Source organism: Ammospiza nelsoni, chromosome Z (assembly GCF_027579445.1).
Source record: "Ammospiza nelsoni isolate bAmmNel1 chromosome Z, bAmmNel1.pri, whole genome shotgun sequence".
NCBI lineage: Eukaryota > Metazoa > Chordata > Aves > Passeriformes > Passerellidae > Ammospiza > Ammospiza nelsoni.
This window is the reverse complement of record NC_080669.1, coordinates 60,947,911-60,964,280: the sequence shown is the minus strand read 5'-3', so window position 1 is coordinate 60,964,280 and position 16,370 is coordinate 60,947,911. Positions and strand designations below refer to the sequence as shown.

At 39.5% G+C, this 16,370-nt stretch overlaps 1 protein-coding gene across 1 annotated transcript; it reads left to right on the top strand.

Annotated features, from left to right (window-relative positions):
- The first annotated feature begins 1,924 nt into the window (after positions 1 to 1,924).
- Positions 1,925 to 14,622, top strand: SLC25A46 (solute carrier family 25 member 46). Its single transcript, XM_059492843.1, has 8 exons — positions 1,925 to 2,192; positions 3,990 to 4,032; positions 5,292 to 5,349; positions 5,844 to 5,921; positions 6,622 to 6,722; positions 9,372 to 9,428; positions 9,886 to 9,943; positions 13,001 to 14,622. Exons 1-8 carry the CDS (start codon positions 1,940 to 1,942, stop codon positions 13,577 to 13,579), a joined length of 1,227 nt encoding a protein of 408 aa, XP_059348826.1. The 5' UTR covers positions 1,925 to 1,939; the 3' UTR covers positions 13,580 to 14,622.
- Positions 14,623 to 16,370: the final 1,748 nt, after the last annotated feature.

The window sequence follows — 16,370 nt, the reverse complement described above, 5'->3', positions numbered from 1 at the left end:
AACATGGACATCATGGGATTGTGTGCACCCTCAGCAGTTTTGGAGATGACACAAAGCTGAATAGTGCTGTTGACACAGCTGAAGAGCATTATAAGACTGGTAAAACACTGGAAAAGGTTGCCCACAGCGGCTGTAGCCACATCTCTGGAAACATTAATTCAGTTTGCAAAGGACCCTAAACACCTGCTGGAAATTGATGATGTCCATGCTTATTGCAAGGCTGTTGGTCTAGATGACCTTTAAAGATTCCTTTCAATCCTGACTAGTCTGATTTTATGATTTCCACAACTTTAAGAAGACTAAAAACTGTGTAACAAACCAGAGTACAGCTATGTTGTAACTTTATGTGCTGAACTTGTGTTTTAGTTTATGGCCTTTGCTCCTTTTCATGTCCCTGGGCACCACTTAAAAGAGCCTGGCACCATCCTTTGGCACCTGCCTTTGAGATACTCATATGCATTAATGAGATTTTCTCTCACAAAGCTCATGTGGATGACTCATGCTATACTTAGACTTGAAGGCACTAATGCTGGCTTAACCTAGTGCACAAAATGAGAACACCTGTGTGTCAGACTAAGACCCACTTGTTGAGTTTCTTAGAAGCTGCCTGGAAGGAAATTGTAGCAAGGGGGAGGTCAGCCTCCTCTCCCAAGCAACAAATGACACAGGGAGAGGAAATGGTTTAATGTGCATGGAGAGGTTTCAACTAGACATTAGAAAAAAAGAAATTCACAGGAAGGGTGACCAGATATCGAAACGGGCTGCCCAGAGAGGTGGTGGAATCACTGTCCCTGGAAATGTTTAAGGAAAGACTGGACGTGCTATGCTCTGGTTGACATGGTCAAAGTTTGGACTTGGTGATCTTGGAGATCTTTTCAACCTAAGTGATTCTGTGATTCTGAGCTAAGGGATCATTAAACCCACAGAGGGCAGCCCCCACTCCTAAGGGGAAGGAAGATTCATAAATGCTCACGGTTGAAAGGAACAACAAAAGTCAGAGGGTCTGCAAACAATCAGAAAGTTTCATTAGTAAATCACACACTCAGCATGGAAACTGGTATTCTAGTCCTTGACCTACTATACAAGCGTGTGGCAATGGGTTTTAGATAAAGAAGTAGTGTGAAAGGGAAGACAGAAAAAAGAGGTGAACTAAAAAGGACGAGAGAGAAAGAGAGAAAAAGAAGGGATCACCGCTCCTGGTTCCAGCACTGATGCAGCTGAAGGGAGGTCAGTCCTGGTGTCAGACTCTATCCACCTGCATCCATCCAGCCAGCGGGATATCCGCGGGCACCGCCCGGGCTTGGGAGATACTTTCTATGGCCTGACTTCACCGTACTGAAGTGTTTCTCACTTTCTATGCAATCAGTTATTATGGGCAGGCTGTTCTGTCAGACCATTTACGGAAATGGGTCGGAGGGTTTTGGGCATCCTGGGTGCTCTGCGTTCCTCTCCCGGCCCTCCTTGGCCTCATCCCCGCGCCTGCCGTGTCTGTGTTGTGCTCATCTCCAGGGTCGATAAGAAGGATGTTTTTCCCCGGAAAGTGCTGTCTCAGGTCGGCATGGCCACCTTATGTTTCTCCGGCCACCTCCCGATCTTTCTCACTCCCCTATGGGGGGCGGCAGCGGAGCCGCCACAGGGATTCCCCCGCGCCCGCCCGGGCCGAGCCGTGCTCCGCCCGCCGCACCGCCAGGGGGAGCCGTCGCCCGCCCGCCCCCCGCGCCGGACGCCCCGCCCCGGGCCGGGCAAGCGGAGCGCCGCCATTGGCCCAGCGTCGCGGCCCCGCCCCCTCGGCGGTCACGCGCGCGGCCTCACCGCGGCCGGAAGTGCCAGGGCGAGCGGCGAGTCCGGGTCCGTTGCTGCCGGTGCGGCCCGAGCGCGGCGCCTCCCGCTCCTCTCCCGCTCCCCTCGGCCCCGCCGGGCCCCCTCAGCCACCCCCGCCATGCACCCGCGGCGCCCCGACGGCTTCGACGGCCTCGGCTACCGCGGGATCGGCCGCGACGAACTAGGCCCCGGCTCCAGGCCCTTCAGCAGCGCCTCGGAGCTGGGCTCCTGGGTGACCAGCCCGCCCGACATCCCCGGCAGCCGCAACCTGCACTGGGGCGAGAAGACGCCGCCGTATGGGGCCGGGACCCCTCTGGGCGGCGTCGGCTCCAACGAGGAGGTCAACCTCGGGGTGGCCGGCCCCGGCGCCGGTAAGGGAGGGCCCGGCCTGGGCTACCCGGGGGGCGGCCCCCGCCTCTCGCCGCTCCCCGGTCCCGCTGAGCCGCGGCTCCCGCCTCCCGCGAGCAGTGACCCGCCGGGCAAGGGCGGGCGGGCGGCGGCCCCGGGCTGTGCCGTGGCCAGGCCGAGCGCTGCCCGGCCCTCCTTTTTACTGGCGGTGCTGAAGCGCCGGGAGAAAAGCCCTTTAGAAGAAGTCAGACTGCTCCGTGGCTGCCTCTTACGCTACGGCACTGTGCAACTCCATGCAAAAATGGTTTGAGAGTGTCAGAGCGCGCCCGCAGCTTCTCGTTAAGCAGTGTGCAGTCAGCTTGCTCCTCAGTGCCCGTGTAAACAATCTCCTGCAGAAACACTCCGCCCTCTTTAAGGGCAGGAAGTGCTCTCGGCTCTCAGAGTGCAGCGTTATTGTGGTGGTGGTGGTCGTACAGACTGCGTGGCTTCTCTCGGGTTTAAAACATGAACTGCTGACGTAAACCTCCCCCGTCCGCGTGTGATTGCGAGGGAACTGTGGGACTGGTAGGATTTAGCAACTAAGTACGGGGCTTTTTCAGTAATTGCTAGGAAAGTGAGTGTAAGCCTCCATAAATAAAGTAATTTTAAGTCTTCATGAAACTGAGGTGAATTAAGGAAAACTTGCTGTATCTAGGGTACTGTATGTTGCTTTCTTTAAATAAAAGGAGCAAGTTATCGACACTTGAGTATCGAAAGATATATGAAATAGTAATTTACGTGAAATCGAATTTTTTTAGTAGGCAAGTCATTTTTTTCTGACCAGTAGTGCAGTGTTTTTATTTAAGTGTCTTTATAAATAGTACAGCCTTTAGCTGGACTCCATCCATGGATGCACTGGTTGAAGCACTGTTTAAGTATCCTTGCATAGCTGGAGACTACATTTTTCCCCCCTATCTACATGTGGAAGGTGTGTTCAGTCTGCACTTTGGAGCACTGATACGGAGTTGCTGTAATCACTGAATGCAGCTGCTGCAAATGCTATCTTACCGTGTTTAGGAGGGCTGCCACATTTGTGTGGAGCCCCACTGAAGTTAGTTTATCCATGTCTTCAGACTGCTTGCACTCTGAAGTTGTGCAGTTGTAGGGCTGAGCATTAACTTTAAAATGCCTTTATGGTTCTGATGCTCATCTTAAATCCCTTCTGATAATTCCCAATGGGCAAATGTTTGTCTGGTTGCAGGCAACAAAGAGTTGAATTAATTACTTTTGTAATTCTCCAATAAGTAGATTTTTGCAAAGGACTGGAGATAAAAAGCTGGCTTGAAAATTTGCCTTATGTGGTTGTTTGTTACTTTATCCATGGCTTTTTGTGTAACTTCCCAAAATTTTGCCTTCTTACTGTTTTAACATTATTTTCACCTCAATTATCTAAATTTATGTTTCAGAATTACTGTAAACTCATGCATGCTAAATCTTTCAGTAGTTGGTTTGAGTTGGATTTTTTAGATATTAAAATACTCTCTGTTTTACTGTTCATTTTTCTCTGTTCTTTTTTTCCCCTGTAAGAAAAGCATAATTTTATATATAAGACTATGTACAAACTCAAATGCAGTCCAAAGTGCAAATATTCCTGGGGGAATATTTGTTTTATATCCTCTATTGCTCAGCTGCCATAAATATTGCGGTTTAGTGCTTGTAATTTTCTAATGCAAGTATAGGATAAAATTAGTTTTTCAGATCCTGTGCATGGCATTTTTCTCTATTTTGTGATTATCACTGCTGTATAATCTGGTTTTGTTTTGTTTTTTTTTCTTTTTCAGAGCAGTTGAACAGATTTGCTGGCTTTGGTATTGGCCTTGCAAGGTAAGAGTTGTGTTGAGTGACAAAGCAGTAGTAAAGCTCGTATTTGTCTTATAAACCCTATATACGTTTCTATAATGTGTTTTTATTCCAACAGCCATAAGTAGTTGAAATGTGTTTAGAAACTTACTGCCCCTGTTTAGGTTTCTGTTTTCTTTAACTGTTGCTCAAAAATACATGAATGTAAGAAACTGTTTTTCATATGGAATGCCCAGGATGTGTGTACCCTGTCCAAGTAATCTGAAAGTGACACCAGAAAACTTTTTTGACATTTGCAACTTTTATTAATATTTTTAATCAATACAAATATTTCTTGAGAAATTGAAAATGTCTTCGAGTGTATTACCAAAGTATCCTCAAACCATAATGTTCATGTAACCAAGCTGGTCTGGAGGCCATTTTATTCTTATTATAGTGATTGTGTTGTCTTATTATTGATAGTGTTTTTGAGAAAGTGCTGAATTTTAAGATGCTGATGTCCAGGGAAAGTTTTACCTCTTTTGGTAGTAGCAAACTACAAATTAGCTCAATATTTAAAAAACTGCAGTATTTTTCTGTGCCACTTGTTTGTCGGAAGTTCAGAAACCTACCAGAGATGATTCTGTAGCTTGAGTTTGTAAAAATCCTGGGTATTCTACTTTTCTAATCCATATCCCAGGTTTGAACAATGTACAGGTAAGTACTCTGATCACTCAGGCACTCTGAGATGAAATTAATATTTTCTCTAAATGAACCAGGAATTCTGCTTTGGAAGTGAGAATTTTCCTGTGAAGTTTTGATTTGAAATATGACTTCTGGCACTGACAGGAGAATTGTTTTGGGCCAGTAGTGGTGAAAAGGTAGTCAGCTGTTACTACCAGTCCTTCTCTGGCCGTCCTAAAGAGAGTCTTGATTATTAATACAGTATGCAGAATTAGCATAAAACTGGAACTAATCCTGTCATAATTGTGGTTGTGGTTTGTTTTGTACCATGATACTTTGAAGAGGATGAGATTAAGAAATTTTGTATGTTATTTGCATATAAAAATATGTGCATACTACGTATATATGGGGCTTTTTCGTAGTGAATGTGTGTGTCAAATTTCATGTAACTTGTTCCTTGGGAGGCTGTTGGGTAGCCATCAAAAACATGCCTTGTTAGTTCACTAGAAAATATATTGTTTTTCCAAATATTGATCTGCTGTTGTTAGAGACAATTAACAAGCCTTTTCTAAGGAATTCTTAGTGACTTCTCATGCATTAAATACAATTTTCCTTTGAAGCCTGTTTACAGAAAATGTGTTGGCACATCCTTGCATTGTTCTACGCCGTCAGTGTCAGGTATGTCTTTTATATTACCTATTCCAGTCAAAGCTCCTGTGTACTGTCATATCTCTGAATGAAAGTATGTATTATAGGAAGCTTTGTAATTTTTAGGGGGCCTCTGCTACATTAACAAGTGTTTACTTGTAGAATACATGTTTTCTGTTCTGCAGTTTAGCTTATTTTGAAAAATCTTGCTTATTTTTCTTTGGGCAGTGGAAAGCAAATTACAGCAAGTAAATGTTGTGGGGTCTGCAGAGCAACTTTCAGATCCCCATTTACAAGCAGGATGCTTTGTTTCATAGGTTCTGATTTATGTAAAGTTTATTTTTAAACTTTCATATGAATACTTAAAAGGGCTGTCCATTTCCCTAAATTTCAGTGTGAACTTGCTCATATTTTTAGCTGATCTTTACAGAAATAAAATTCTTATATTTGAAATACCTTTATCCTTCAGAGTTGTATCGTCTGCAACTGTGTTTCTAAGACTGCCATTGTTTATATTTTAACAGGTTAACTATCATGCACGGAATTATCATCTCACACCATTTAGTATTGTCAATATCATGTACTGCATCAATAAGACACAGGTTAGTATTTGGTGGCAGCCTGTATGTGAGCACTGAGAGTACCTACAGCATGTGTGTACATTGAAATCTGAGTGTTTATGTAGATGGTGTTGTAAAGCATGGCTGTGCTGAGGGTTTGTTAGTTTTATAGCTACAAAAATGTGTCAAGAAGATCAAGTAAACCATTATTTTTTTTTCAGAAGTACAATACTTAGTGGGGAAAGATTTATGGATGTTAGAAAACAAAAAGTCCCTGAATTTTTTTTTTCATTAGGTTTCTGAAAGATCATTAATCATTATGTGGATAAAGTTATTTTTGAAGTGACTCCTTCCAAAGGTAGTACTGAGTACATTTCCAATTCTGCAGGGGGATGGCAATCCTTAAACTCACATCATTAGAAGGCAGGAAGAAATTCATAATTCTGAATATCTTATGGATGTACTTTTCACATGTTAAGCTCATTTTGTCCATAAAAAATGGTGTTAAGTTTATAATGCAGATTATTAACAGTGGGAGATGTGCCTCCAAAGTTATTGATAGGTCTTTGAAATTATTGAAAAACAAAAACTTCTGCGTAGATTAAAAATTAGTTGTTACCCAAATTTAATGATAAAGTTAAAACAGTAGAATTGTAGCCCTGTGTGGTCTGAATTTACTGAATTTTTTTAATAATAAGTTGAAAATATTTTTGAGTTTTGTGTTGGATATTTTGACACACAGGGTCCAAGAGCTCTTTGGAAAGGAATGGGCAGCACTTTCATTGTTCAAGGCATAACCCTGGGAACAGAAGGCATCATCAGTGAATTTACACCTTTGCCAAGGTATTGCATGTTTTTTTACCACTTCTAACAAATTAGTAAGTTGTTGACTTATTTTCAAAGTGTTAGTAAGGCTGTTTGAAAAATACTACTTCATGAGAACAACCAGACAATAAATAGGTATTTCCAAACACAGTGTGGTTGTCTTGGAAAAGGCGACCTTATAATCCATAAATAGTGAAGGATTCTTTCTGGGAACTTTATTTGGTCGTGTCTGCTTACTTGTCTGGCTTAGAAATGCTGTGGCAAATTGGTCTTTGGTATTCAACTCTGTAATAAAAAAATCATAATTTTCTTCTTTTTTTTTAGGTTTTTATTGTGTGGTAATAGCATTACCATACCTAAGGGGAAAATTCCTGGTCTTATTAATGTAAATACAGAAGACTTGCACAGCTAATGAGTTAGCACTGACATTTTGCTGAATATTTGCACTGTCCTTGGTAGGAGGGAGAATAGAATGGCCTGCATTAGTAAATGAGAAGACATGGTAAATGGGTGTCCATGTAACAGCAGCTTTATCTTTTGCCTTCCTTGACCAACAGCCATATGTACCTTGTTCAGTATTCTTATAACAAAGAGGTTACCACTAAAAATTACTGACTTTATTTAAAGAGGTATTCATCATTCTGCATCACAGTGTCAACCCTCTGCTGCAGAAATTTAGTAATTTTTACTAAAAATATTCAGGGACATGGAAACTACCCTGGGTTTAAAAAGAAGAAATATGGTTAGGATGAATCAAATACTGTTATGATGCATGTATCCAGACTTATAAAAGTAGGCATTTGCAAGTTCAAAAGCATTAGCAAAAGTATTTCATATTTAAATTGTATAGTGTGTATTTAAGGGTTTTGGTCAGCTCTGTTTCATATGTAATTGAAATTTCCAGGCATGTGCTTTCCTCCAAGTGTGTTTTAGATACAGCTCTAGGGTATGCTTAAGTTCATGAGATGTGATACAGTGTTTATATTTTCATAGTTCTGAATTCTCAAAAATGTAAGCAATGCTTTTCTTCTTGTGGGTCAGTTCAGCAGTTTGAAAAGTAAGCTGGTGCTGCTGCCAAAAGAATCAGACCTTTCTGCTGGAACCAGCTCATTCTTTCCTCTGTGCTACTCCCATCTTTATGGAAACACAATGTGTGAACAGTCAGGAAATTACCTGGACTGTGAAAGTGATCTGGCTTTCTCAGTGGTTTTCTCATACATGCACCACCCCACAATTTTCTCCTGAATGCTCTCTCTTCCTTCTTAATGGTGGCTTGCATCTTTGGGTGGTTACAGGGAGGAGAAGGTTATTGCTTGTAGCAGCAGTGCCAGCAAGTCTAATTTAAAAGGTTACTTAACTGCGTTATCAGGGTCCAAAGAACACAGAGACGTGAAATGTCAATTCTAATTCTATGTTATAGTTACGTGAAAGAGTACCCCTGTTTTAGGAGAGGAGCCCAGAAATGGGTGTGAGCGTTTTGTACTAGGCAAACTTCTTACATAATTGTTCTTGCACAGTTATGCCTTGTGGATTGACAGATTAGGCTTTCACACATTAGTTTGGCTGTTTTATTTTCCAAATCATTTAACTGTTATGGTAAGTGGATGTGATCCAAGTGTCTGAAATATATAATGGTAAAAATGATCTTCTGTTCCTGTTTAGTGATTAACCTATGGATTTAAAATGTGAAAGCTAGTAACAACACACAATTCTTCAGAAAGAGTAAAATCTTGCCTTTCTTGGATTAGAGTTAACTACAAGCAGTGTCTGATTGTGATTCCTAGACAACAAAGCTTAAAACATTATAGCTTGTTATTAAAAATGCAAGGTCTAGCGTGCCCAGCATTACAGACAAGTATCTATACCTCATAGCTAGATATTGGCCATATGCATTGTCAGTACATGTGGTATTGGAATGCTATCTGGAGCTAGGTGGATTTATATTTTCTGTCAAGTGGACTGTAAACATTTGCTGTTTGTATTTTGAAGTCCGTAACTAGAAATACTATTTCAAGGAAATATTATTGATGTCACCTTTGTGTTAAATACATGGGTTTTCTTCTTTTTTATCAGAATATGCTAAGGACTGGTCATCGGACAAAAAGCTTCAATTATGTCTGTATGGAATTACTGCGCATCTTCTAGCCTGACCTCTTGTACTTGATTTGTTCTTATCTAACTGTACCTAAATATAATTTATATTTTCTTGAAAGAAATAACAACAGGGTAAACATAACCTAAAGAACAGAGGAGCACAACCAAACCAAAATGAAATAAAAATGATTTCTTGATAAAGGAAGAGTAGGAAGATTTTAAAATACTCCGTTTTTCCCTGAAGGTTGCTTTAAGCGCTTGTACATAAGGTTGCAACGTAAAGGCAGAACTTAATAAAGTCAGTTGCTGTGAGAGCAGCAAACATCTTATGAATCAATAACTGAATACTTTTTTTGATAGGATATCTGACAAGCCCGAAAAACTACTTGAAGTTAATTTAAGCATGATTTATTAAATGTTTCACTGTGTCTTTTCAATATGAGAAGTAGTTCACCATGAATCATAGAACACCAATATGAAAACTGACAACAGGTTGTTGACACTCATGGAAGAATTGCTTGAGAATTACATGTGGATGACTATTCATACTGTGGTAAATACTTCTCTTTTTAGAGAGCTTTCACATAAATGGAATCTCAAGCAGATAGGTGGACACCTTTTACTCAAAGGGTAAGTATAGCATGTATCTTATGTCTTACTATCTAAATATAATAAAACTACCAAATGGGCATACGTTTAGTCTGCTGCTACAAGATGCCAACAGTCATTTCTTGACAGGATGCTAACAGTACTTTTCAAATGCTGATTTTTTGAACAATCTTGATTACATACACCACTTTCACAGGTTTTCTTGTACTAAATCCCTGTGTCTATGGAACTCCACTAAATTAAAAGATAAGACTATTTTAGACCTTAATCAGTCTGGTTACATGGAAATAGAATTTAACTAAACTTTTGACTGGAGTTTACCTCAACTAGTTGATCTACATTTTAGTAATTGAGTTATACTTGGTTAGTTTTCTCTCAGGGATGATTTGGTAGATAGCTTTATGAACTTAGAGGTGCCTGTTTGGCTGAAATTCTAATATTGTCGTTATGTTAATTCTTACATTGTTAATTTCTACAGGTTAACACATGTGATAGCAATGCCTTTTTATTCTGCGAGCCTGATTGAAACTGTACAGGTAATTTAAATATGTTTGGAACATTTTAAAAGATACTGTTAGACTTTATAGATTAGATTATGTGGAGAGATGAATCTTTGAATTCTGGTTTGTGTTGCAGTAGTTGCATTTGTTTTGCTTGAGGCTGTGTGACTTAGCTGAAATGGATGTTCCCTATGTAGGGTGTATCAGTATATCTTAATTCTAAATCTAGAATTAGAAAGGACATTTAATGTAGATAGTTGGAATATATTGTATATGAAAGAGTGACATGCTATATTTATGTGTTCTAGCAGATAAAACAGAAGTTTTTCTCAATCTCAAGTTTTTTAACCTTTGCTTTCCTAGGCATGTTGGTACAGTGACATCTGTCCCCTACAACAACTGTAAAGGTTTTTCCAGTAGTTCACTGGGGATTTTTAAGTAAATACTCAACTCTACCCTCTCAGGACTGTTTTCATTCAATCAGGTTTTTAGTTTTAATCTTCATCTAGTTCTTCCTTAGCCACAAAAATTAAAATCTGGACCTGTCACTTAAGAGTATGTTGTAGCTGGTTCTGTAACTGTGAAGTGTGGGCCATAGTGCTGTGTTGCAGACTGCCTGTCAGTGAGATGTTGCATCTCTTTCTGGAGAAAGGCAAGGGTTAGCTGTGCAGAAATGTCCAGGATAATTCTCCCAGCCCTGTCTGTATAATGACTTGCTCTTAGATGACGTGACAGAGTCTCTGTGCAGCTAATGGAACTCTCTCTGTTGATTGAGCTCCCATATGGAGCATGCAGCATAGTCACTCTTGTGTCACTGAGTCATCAAAATAATAATTTTCATTTATAGCATGGGCAAGTTGTATGTACTGTCAAGACTAGTTTACTGGTGTATGTGTCCAAAATGTTTTTTTTTCTGGGGAGAAGGCTGACTTCTGCAGTTTTTCAGTTTCCGCATGCTTTTAGAGGCATGGACAGGGGCAGGATTCTGCTGTGGGCAGACAATCCAAGCTGAAATGAGCCGAAAGGTACTAGGAGAGCTGTTCTGTCTGAACTGGCTGCATTATGGATTAACAGGGCAGGTGGGATTAAGCGTCTGTGCAGGGAGAGTTATAGACAGACTCTCAACCACAAACTCACTTCCTCTGAAGATACTCTGTATTTTAGAAACCATCTTTCCTCCTGGGATCTCTGGTTTGGGGAATATTTGGGAGACTTAACTGGTGTCATAATGGGAACCTGGCTGGAACTCAAATTCTTAATTGCTGGGGAATGGCTCTACCCTGACCACGCCATAATTTTGGAACTAGAAACAGTGGTGGAAAACTGTTAATATTTCTGGAGCTCATAGCCAGCCACAGAATGGAACGCTATATATTGCTGCTCGTATTTTTGTCTGAAAGGATTTTGCATTACCTGTGGTGTTGGGCATGGGTAAATTTTTAAGCAATAAAAGAGAACATGATTTAGAGCCTGTCTTCTGTTTGCAAAGTAAGTATAAAGTTTCTTTGCTAGAAAGCAACTTAATAGGAAAACAATAAAAAACCAAAATAGCATCTCTCTTGGCCTTTTCGGTAGATGATCTCTGTAATGGATTGGTTATGAAAATTCCACTGAGATCTGAGGATTTTAAGATTTGGTAGCTTCAGCTGTGTGCAAATATTTTACTCAACAAGCGTGTGTATGTGTATATATTATGTATATATTATATATTATGTACAAAATGCGTTCTTGAGTTCCTGGAAACATCATCATAAACTTATTAGAAACACAGCAGAGGTAAGGATATCATTTGTGAAGATTTTTATATTGTATTAATCGATGCAGGGGAGCAGCTTGGCTTGCCAGGTTTGAAGTACATTCCTATGCTGCAAGAATGCAATGACCAATGGCAAGCCAGAAAAGTTTCGGATTGTTGGATTTCCTACTGGCAGGTTTATGTTGACTTTAACTGTCTTAATTCTGGTAAACCATGGTGTTCAGCAGTGTCTGTTTGACACTTATCCAAGTGTACATTTCGCCAAAATAGCTGTAAAGAGTGGAAATCTGCAGCTATCAAGTTTTGTCATTAGCTGTTCTTTGTCATTAGCATCTCAAACCTCATGGTGGCGTGTTAGGCCAAAGCAGGAATGGTTTAAACTGCAGTGACTGTAGTGATGTGGGACAGAAAAGGAGTTGTGCTGCTTAACTTGTACTTGAAGTCTGCAACAACATTATGTTCTCAGGCATTTAAACTAGTTTCTCACCCACACAGAAAAGACCATCAAGGCTCTGCAGGCTGTTTAATATTTCCTCAAATACTGAGGAATATTCTGGTGATTTATTCTGGCTTGAGGTCAGGACATAGACCACATGGACTCAGAGACTTGGACATTTAGGAGAACACCAAAATCTTGAATTTTGGATGTAAACAACAGGATAAAACACTATTAGTAGGGGAAATAATGTTTTTAACTTAATGCTACCCTCACAGGTGGATTGTAACAGACTAAAAAATTACTACAGAATTTTTATTTTTAGCACATGAATACAGTGATTCTCTCTTCACTAAGAGACATCATGGGTAAAGAATACTACTTTAAATGCATATAATGCCATGAAAACATTCAAAACTGAAACTATTCGATTCATATAGAAAATGAGCTTTCAACACTAGTTATAGAAATCTTTACTATGTAGATTCAAGTTCAAAGATTATAGTCACAGTCTTTAAAGTAAAGGAATTTTGAATTAAATAAATCCTTCCTGGCATTTTGCTCCAGATGTAGACATTGCAAGTTCATGACTGCTTTGCATTCTGATACATTCAGCAATAGGCTGAAGGTTGCATATCTTTGTTAGAAACACAGATAACCACAATATAAATTAAAAAGCCCTCACTTCTTCAAGATGGGTTCATTCTTTAAAAAGAAGCTTAATTGAATGCTGTGAAGAGTGTTATAACAAGCGGCTTTTATTTGTACAGCTGTGTAGACATAATAGCATGCAAGTATTTAATGCTTTTTAAAAGTTAAGCAGTGATAAAGTGTCAGAGTGGATATCGGGATGTTTTTGAACTGCTCAGCACGAGTTGTAACTCCTTGTTTGTTGTTGTAGAGTGAAATCATTCGAGACAACCCTGGCATCCTGGACTGCGTGAAAGAAGGAGTTGGGAGAGTTGTAGGCTTGGGAGTACCCCATAGCAAACGTCTCCTTCCTCTGATGGTCCTCACTTTTCCCACTGCTCTGCACGGAGTTCTTCACTACGTCATCAGTTCCATCGTCCAGAAGCTTGTCTTGTTTGTTTTGAAAAGGGATAATTCCCACAACCTTCCAACTGAGAGCTCCACTTCTGTGCAGAGCATGCTGGATGCGTATTTTCCAGAACTTATTGCTAGCTTTGCTGCTAGCCTTTGTGCTGATGTCATGCTTTACCCACTGGAAACAGTTTTGCACCGCCTTCATATTCAAGGGACACGCACAATAATTGACAATACAGACCTTGGCTATGAAGTGCTTCCAATCAATACTCAGTATGAGGGAATGAAAGACTGCATAAATACTATAAAACGGGAAGAAGGAGTGCAAGGTTTTTATAAAGGATTTGGAGCTGTTATAGTACAGTATACCTTGCATGTGGCAGTTTTACAGCTTACCAAAATTATTTACTCAACACTGCTTCAAAATGTTTCTTAATCTGTCCAGGTCTGGATCCAGCACATTGGACATGATTGACTTGCTAGCCTAGTTATTGTTTAAATGGCTTAGAAAGTGAACTTTGGGGAATCCACTCTATGGATTCTCCTTACACTGTAGAACAACTTGTTTTAAAAATGGGGATATAGTTTCCGAAGTGTAATTAAAAAAGACTGTTTAAAAATTACAGACACAAATTGAATATGTCATATGCAGTCATACAAAGGGGATCAGATTTCAAATGTGATTGCATTGAGGATTTACTTTTCCTCTTACCAGTTCACTGACATAAGGAATGGATATGAATTGTTAGTATCTGCTTTGTAAGCATCACATCTGATATTTAATATGGACTGTTAAGCAGTTGAAAGGAATTTATTTTCTTAAGTTATAAGAACTTGCAATTAGGGGACTGATGGTCTTTTAAAAATGTTTCCAACTTCACTGTTAATGGAGCTGTGAGTAAAATATAAACTGTAAAAGTGACTTAAGTAGACTTAAATGTTATCATTTACAGGTTTGTAGAAGACTTATTTTGCTGCAGTGTGGCAGAAGATGACCAATAGGAATCTCTTGCTTTGTATAAAAACAACAAAAAATGGGTGTGGGGCAAAGCTGCACAGAATGCAAATTTGGCTGTCTTGCAGTTTGTTTGCAAGGCTTACAATAACTAAGTGTGTGAATAAAGCGAAATAGAAACTGATGTGTGCATGTGTAAGTGCCATTTTTAGCTGACTTTCCGCTGACAACTTCAGGGTTTAGTTTTACTCTAATGCTCCATATGAGAGTGTAATAATCATACAAATCTGTGTAGTAGTAGATGTAGTGGTGTTCAAAGTGTACAGAAAGCCTAAGAAAACAATTGGCTGTTCCTAGAGTTTTTATTTTGTTAGATTGGAGGGGTGTGTATAAAATTGTCTCCTTAACTATATAGCGCTGATGTCTGTAATTTAAAATCTCTGCTAGTTTAAATATTCCGTGGAGCAGAGCTAAGTCTGTTCATGTGCAAGGGAACTATTGAAATAAATAATTTTTGCCCTCTCCCTCTTCAGACTCAGCCTGAAATGATTTTTAATCATTCTGAACCTCCTAATCCTTGGTTTCATCGGTAACAATGGGGGCTGGGAGATGTTTTTTGCAAATAGAGCAAGCATGTGGAAAGTCACTTTTAAATTATGAGAGGCTGCTGCTTTTTTCACATTCATATGGCAAGTCTGTTTTTGTGAATGCTGTAAACTGATCTGCATTTTAATCATTAATCATTGTGTAGTTACCACTTATGGAAAGTAGTCATGGTGAAAGAATGCAAAGATGTTGCTCTTTGTAAGTTCTGACTTCATATCAGGTCTACTTTAATATTAATCTATAACTTTCATGTATTTTAAATGCCTAAGTGTTAAAATGGAAAGTATGGTGAACTTGGAAACTGGATTCTTTTGAAATACTGTTGATTGCAATTCTAGTGTATAGTGTATTAAATAAAATGAGAATTCACTGTAAGTATTATAAAATAATTCACCAAAGAGGCATGTAAAGGAATCCTGTTTTGTGTGTTGTTTTACTGTATAGATTCCAGGGTAGCGTTTTCAAGTTCCTCAACTTCATAAGTGCAAGAACATGATGAATTAAACTACATGCAAGTGCTTAGGTGAAATACTCAGTTCCTGGGTTGGTTTCTTGAAAATTTCTGAGTATTAAGATGGCCATGCCAGAAAGTCATCCAGACTGGAAAAGACCTCAGCATGTCGTGCAGTTCAAATTCCTGCTCTAAGCAAGGACAGCATTGTCTTATACATGCCTTTGTTCAGTCAAGTTTCTAATACATGAAACTGGCCTTTTCAAATGTGTTAAATTCAGCTGTAGCCAACAATTTTACCACAATTGCCTTGAAGCAATAACTAAGTGCATCTTGCAGTCCAGCACTTCCAGTTGTATCTGTAAAATTGGCCCGCCCTGTTTTTCTAGGAATAAAATTCTAGGCCTTTTTCCCTTGTGAAATGGAGGACTTGGCTTGATATATCCTTCAAGAGGGAAGATGAGTTCTCAAGAGTGACACTAGAGACTGCTATAATATTTTATTGCATCAAAGACTTGCTTTCAATGCTGACAGTTTTGCAGTTGTAGTCTAGGTTCTCAGATCTACAAGCAGGGTGAGAAAGAATGCTGTCAGTGTAGAGCAGTTGTTCTGTGGTGGAAAAAACCTTTTGGTTATGGCTATACTTTTTTGGTCCTCTCTCCAGAATGAGCATGTTTAGATTTTTCATGTATACTTTTTTTATCTTCCAAAACACTTAATACATTTTGTCCAGAGTTGCTAAGGTTTTGCCCATGCAAAAATGTAAATGAGTATGGGCTGAAAAAAGTAATTTTAACCTTTTAAATCCTAAGTGTTTCTGGTTTTCATTTGGATTTTAAATCTGAAGTACTCAATTTTTAGCTCACACAAATGACCAGTAGGTGGTTTCAGCAATAGATACCACTGAAAACTACAAAATACTGAATTGTCTGTAGAAAGCTTGTGGTGAAATATGAAGAATTCTTATGCATAAGAATAAGAATTCTTATCAAGAATTCTTGCTCTAATTCTTGTGCCTGATGTAAACAATCTTTTGTACCTTGTTTTTCTTACTACATTTTTTAATACCTTAAGAGAGCTGATTTCAAGGAGTTCAGTGTTCCTGAAGAAAGCCAGATTCTGATGTTTTCCCCTCGCCAAAGCATTATGTGGCTTCTTATCCATGTCTCTTACAAGGAAAGCCTTCATGTCCCCTAACTGACAAAGTCCAGGCAG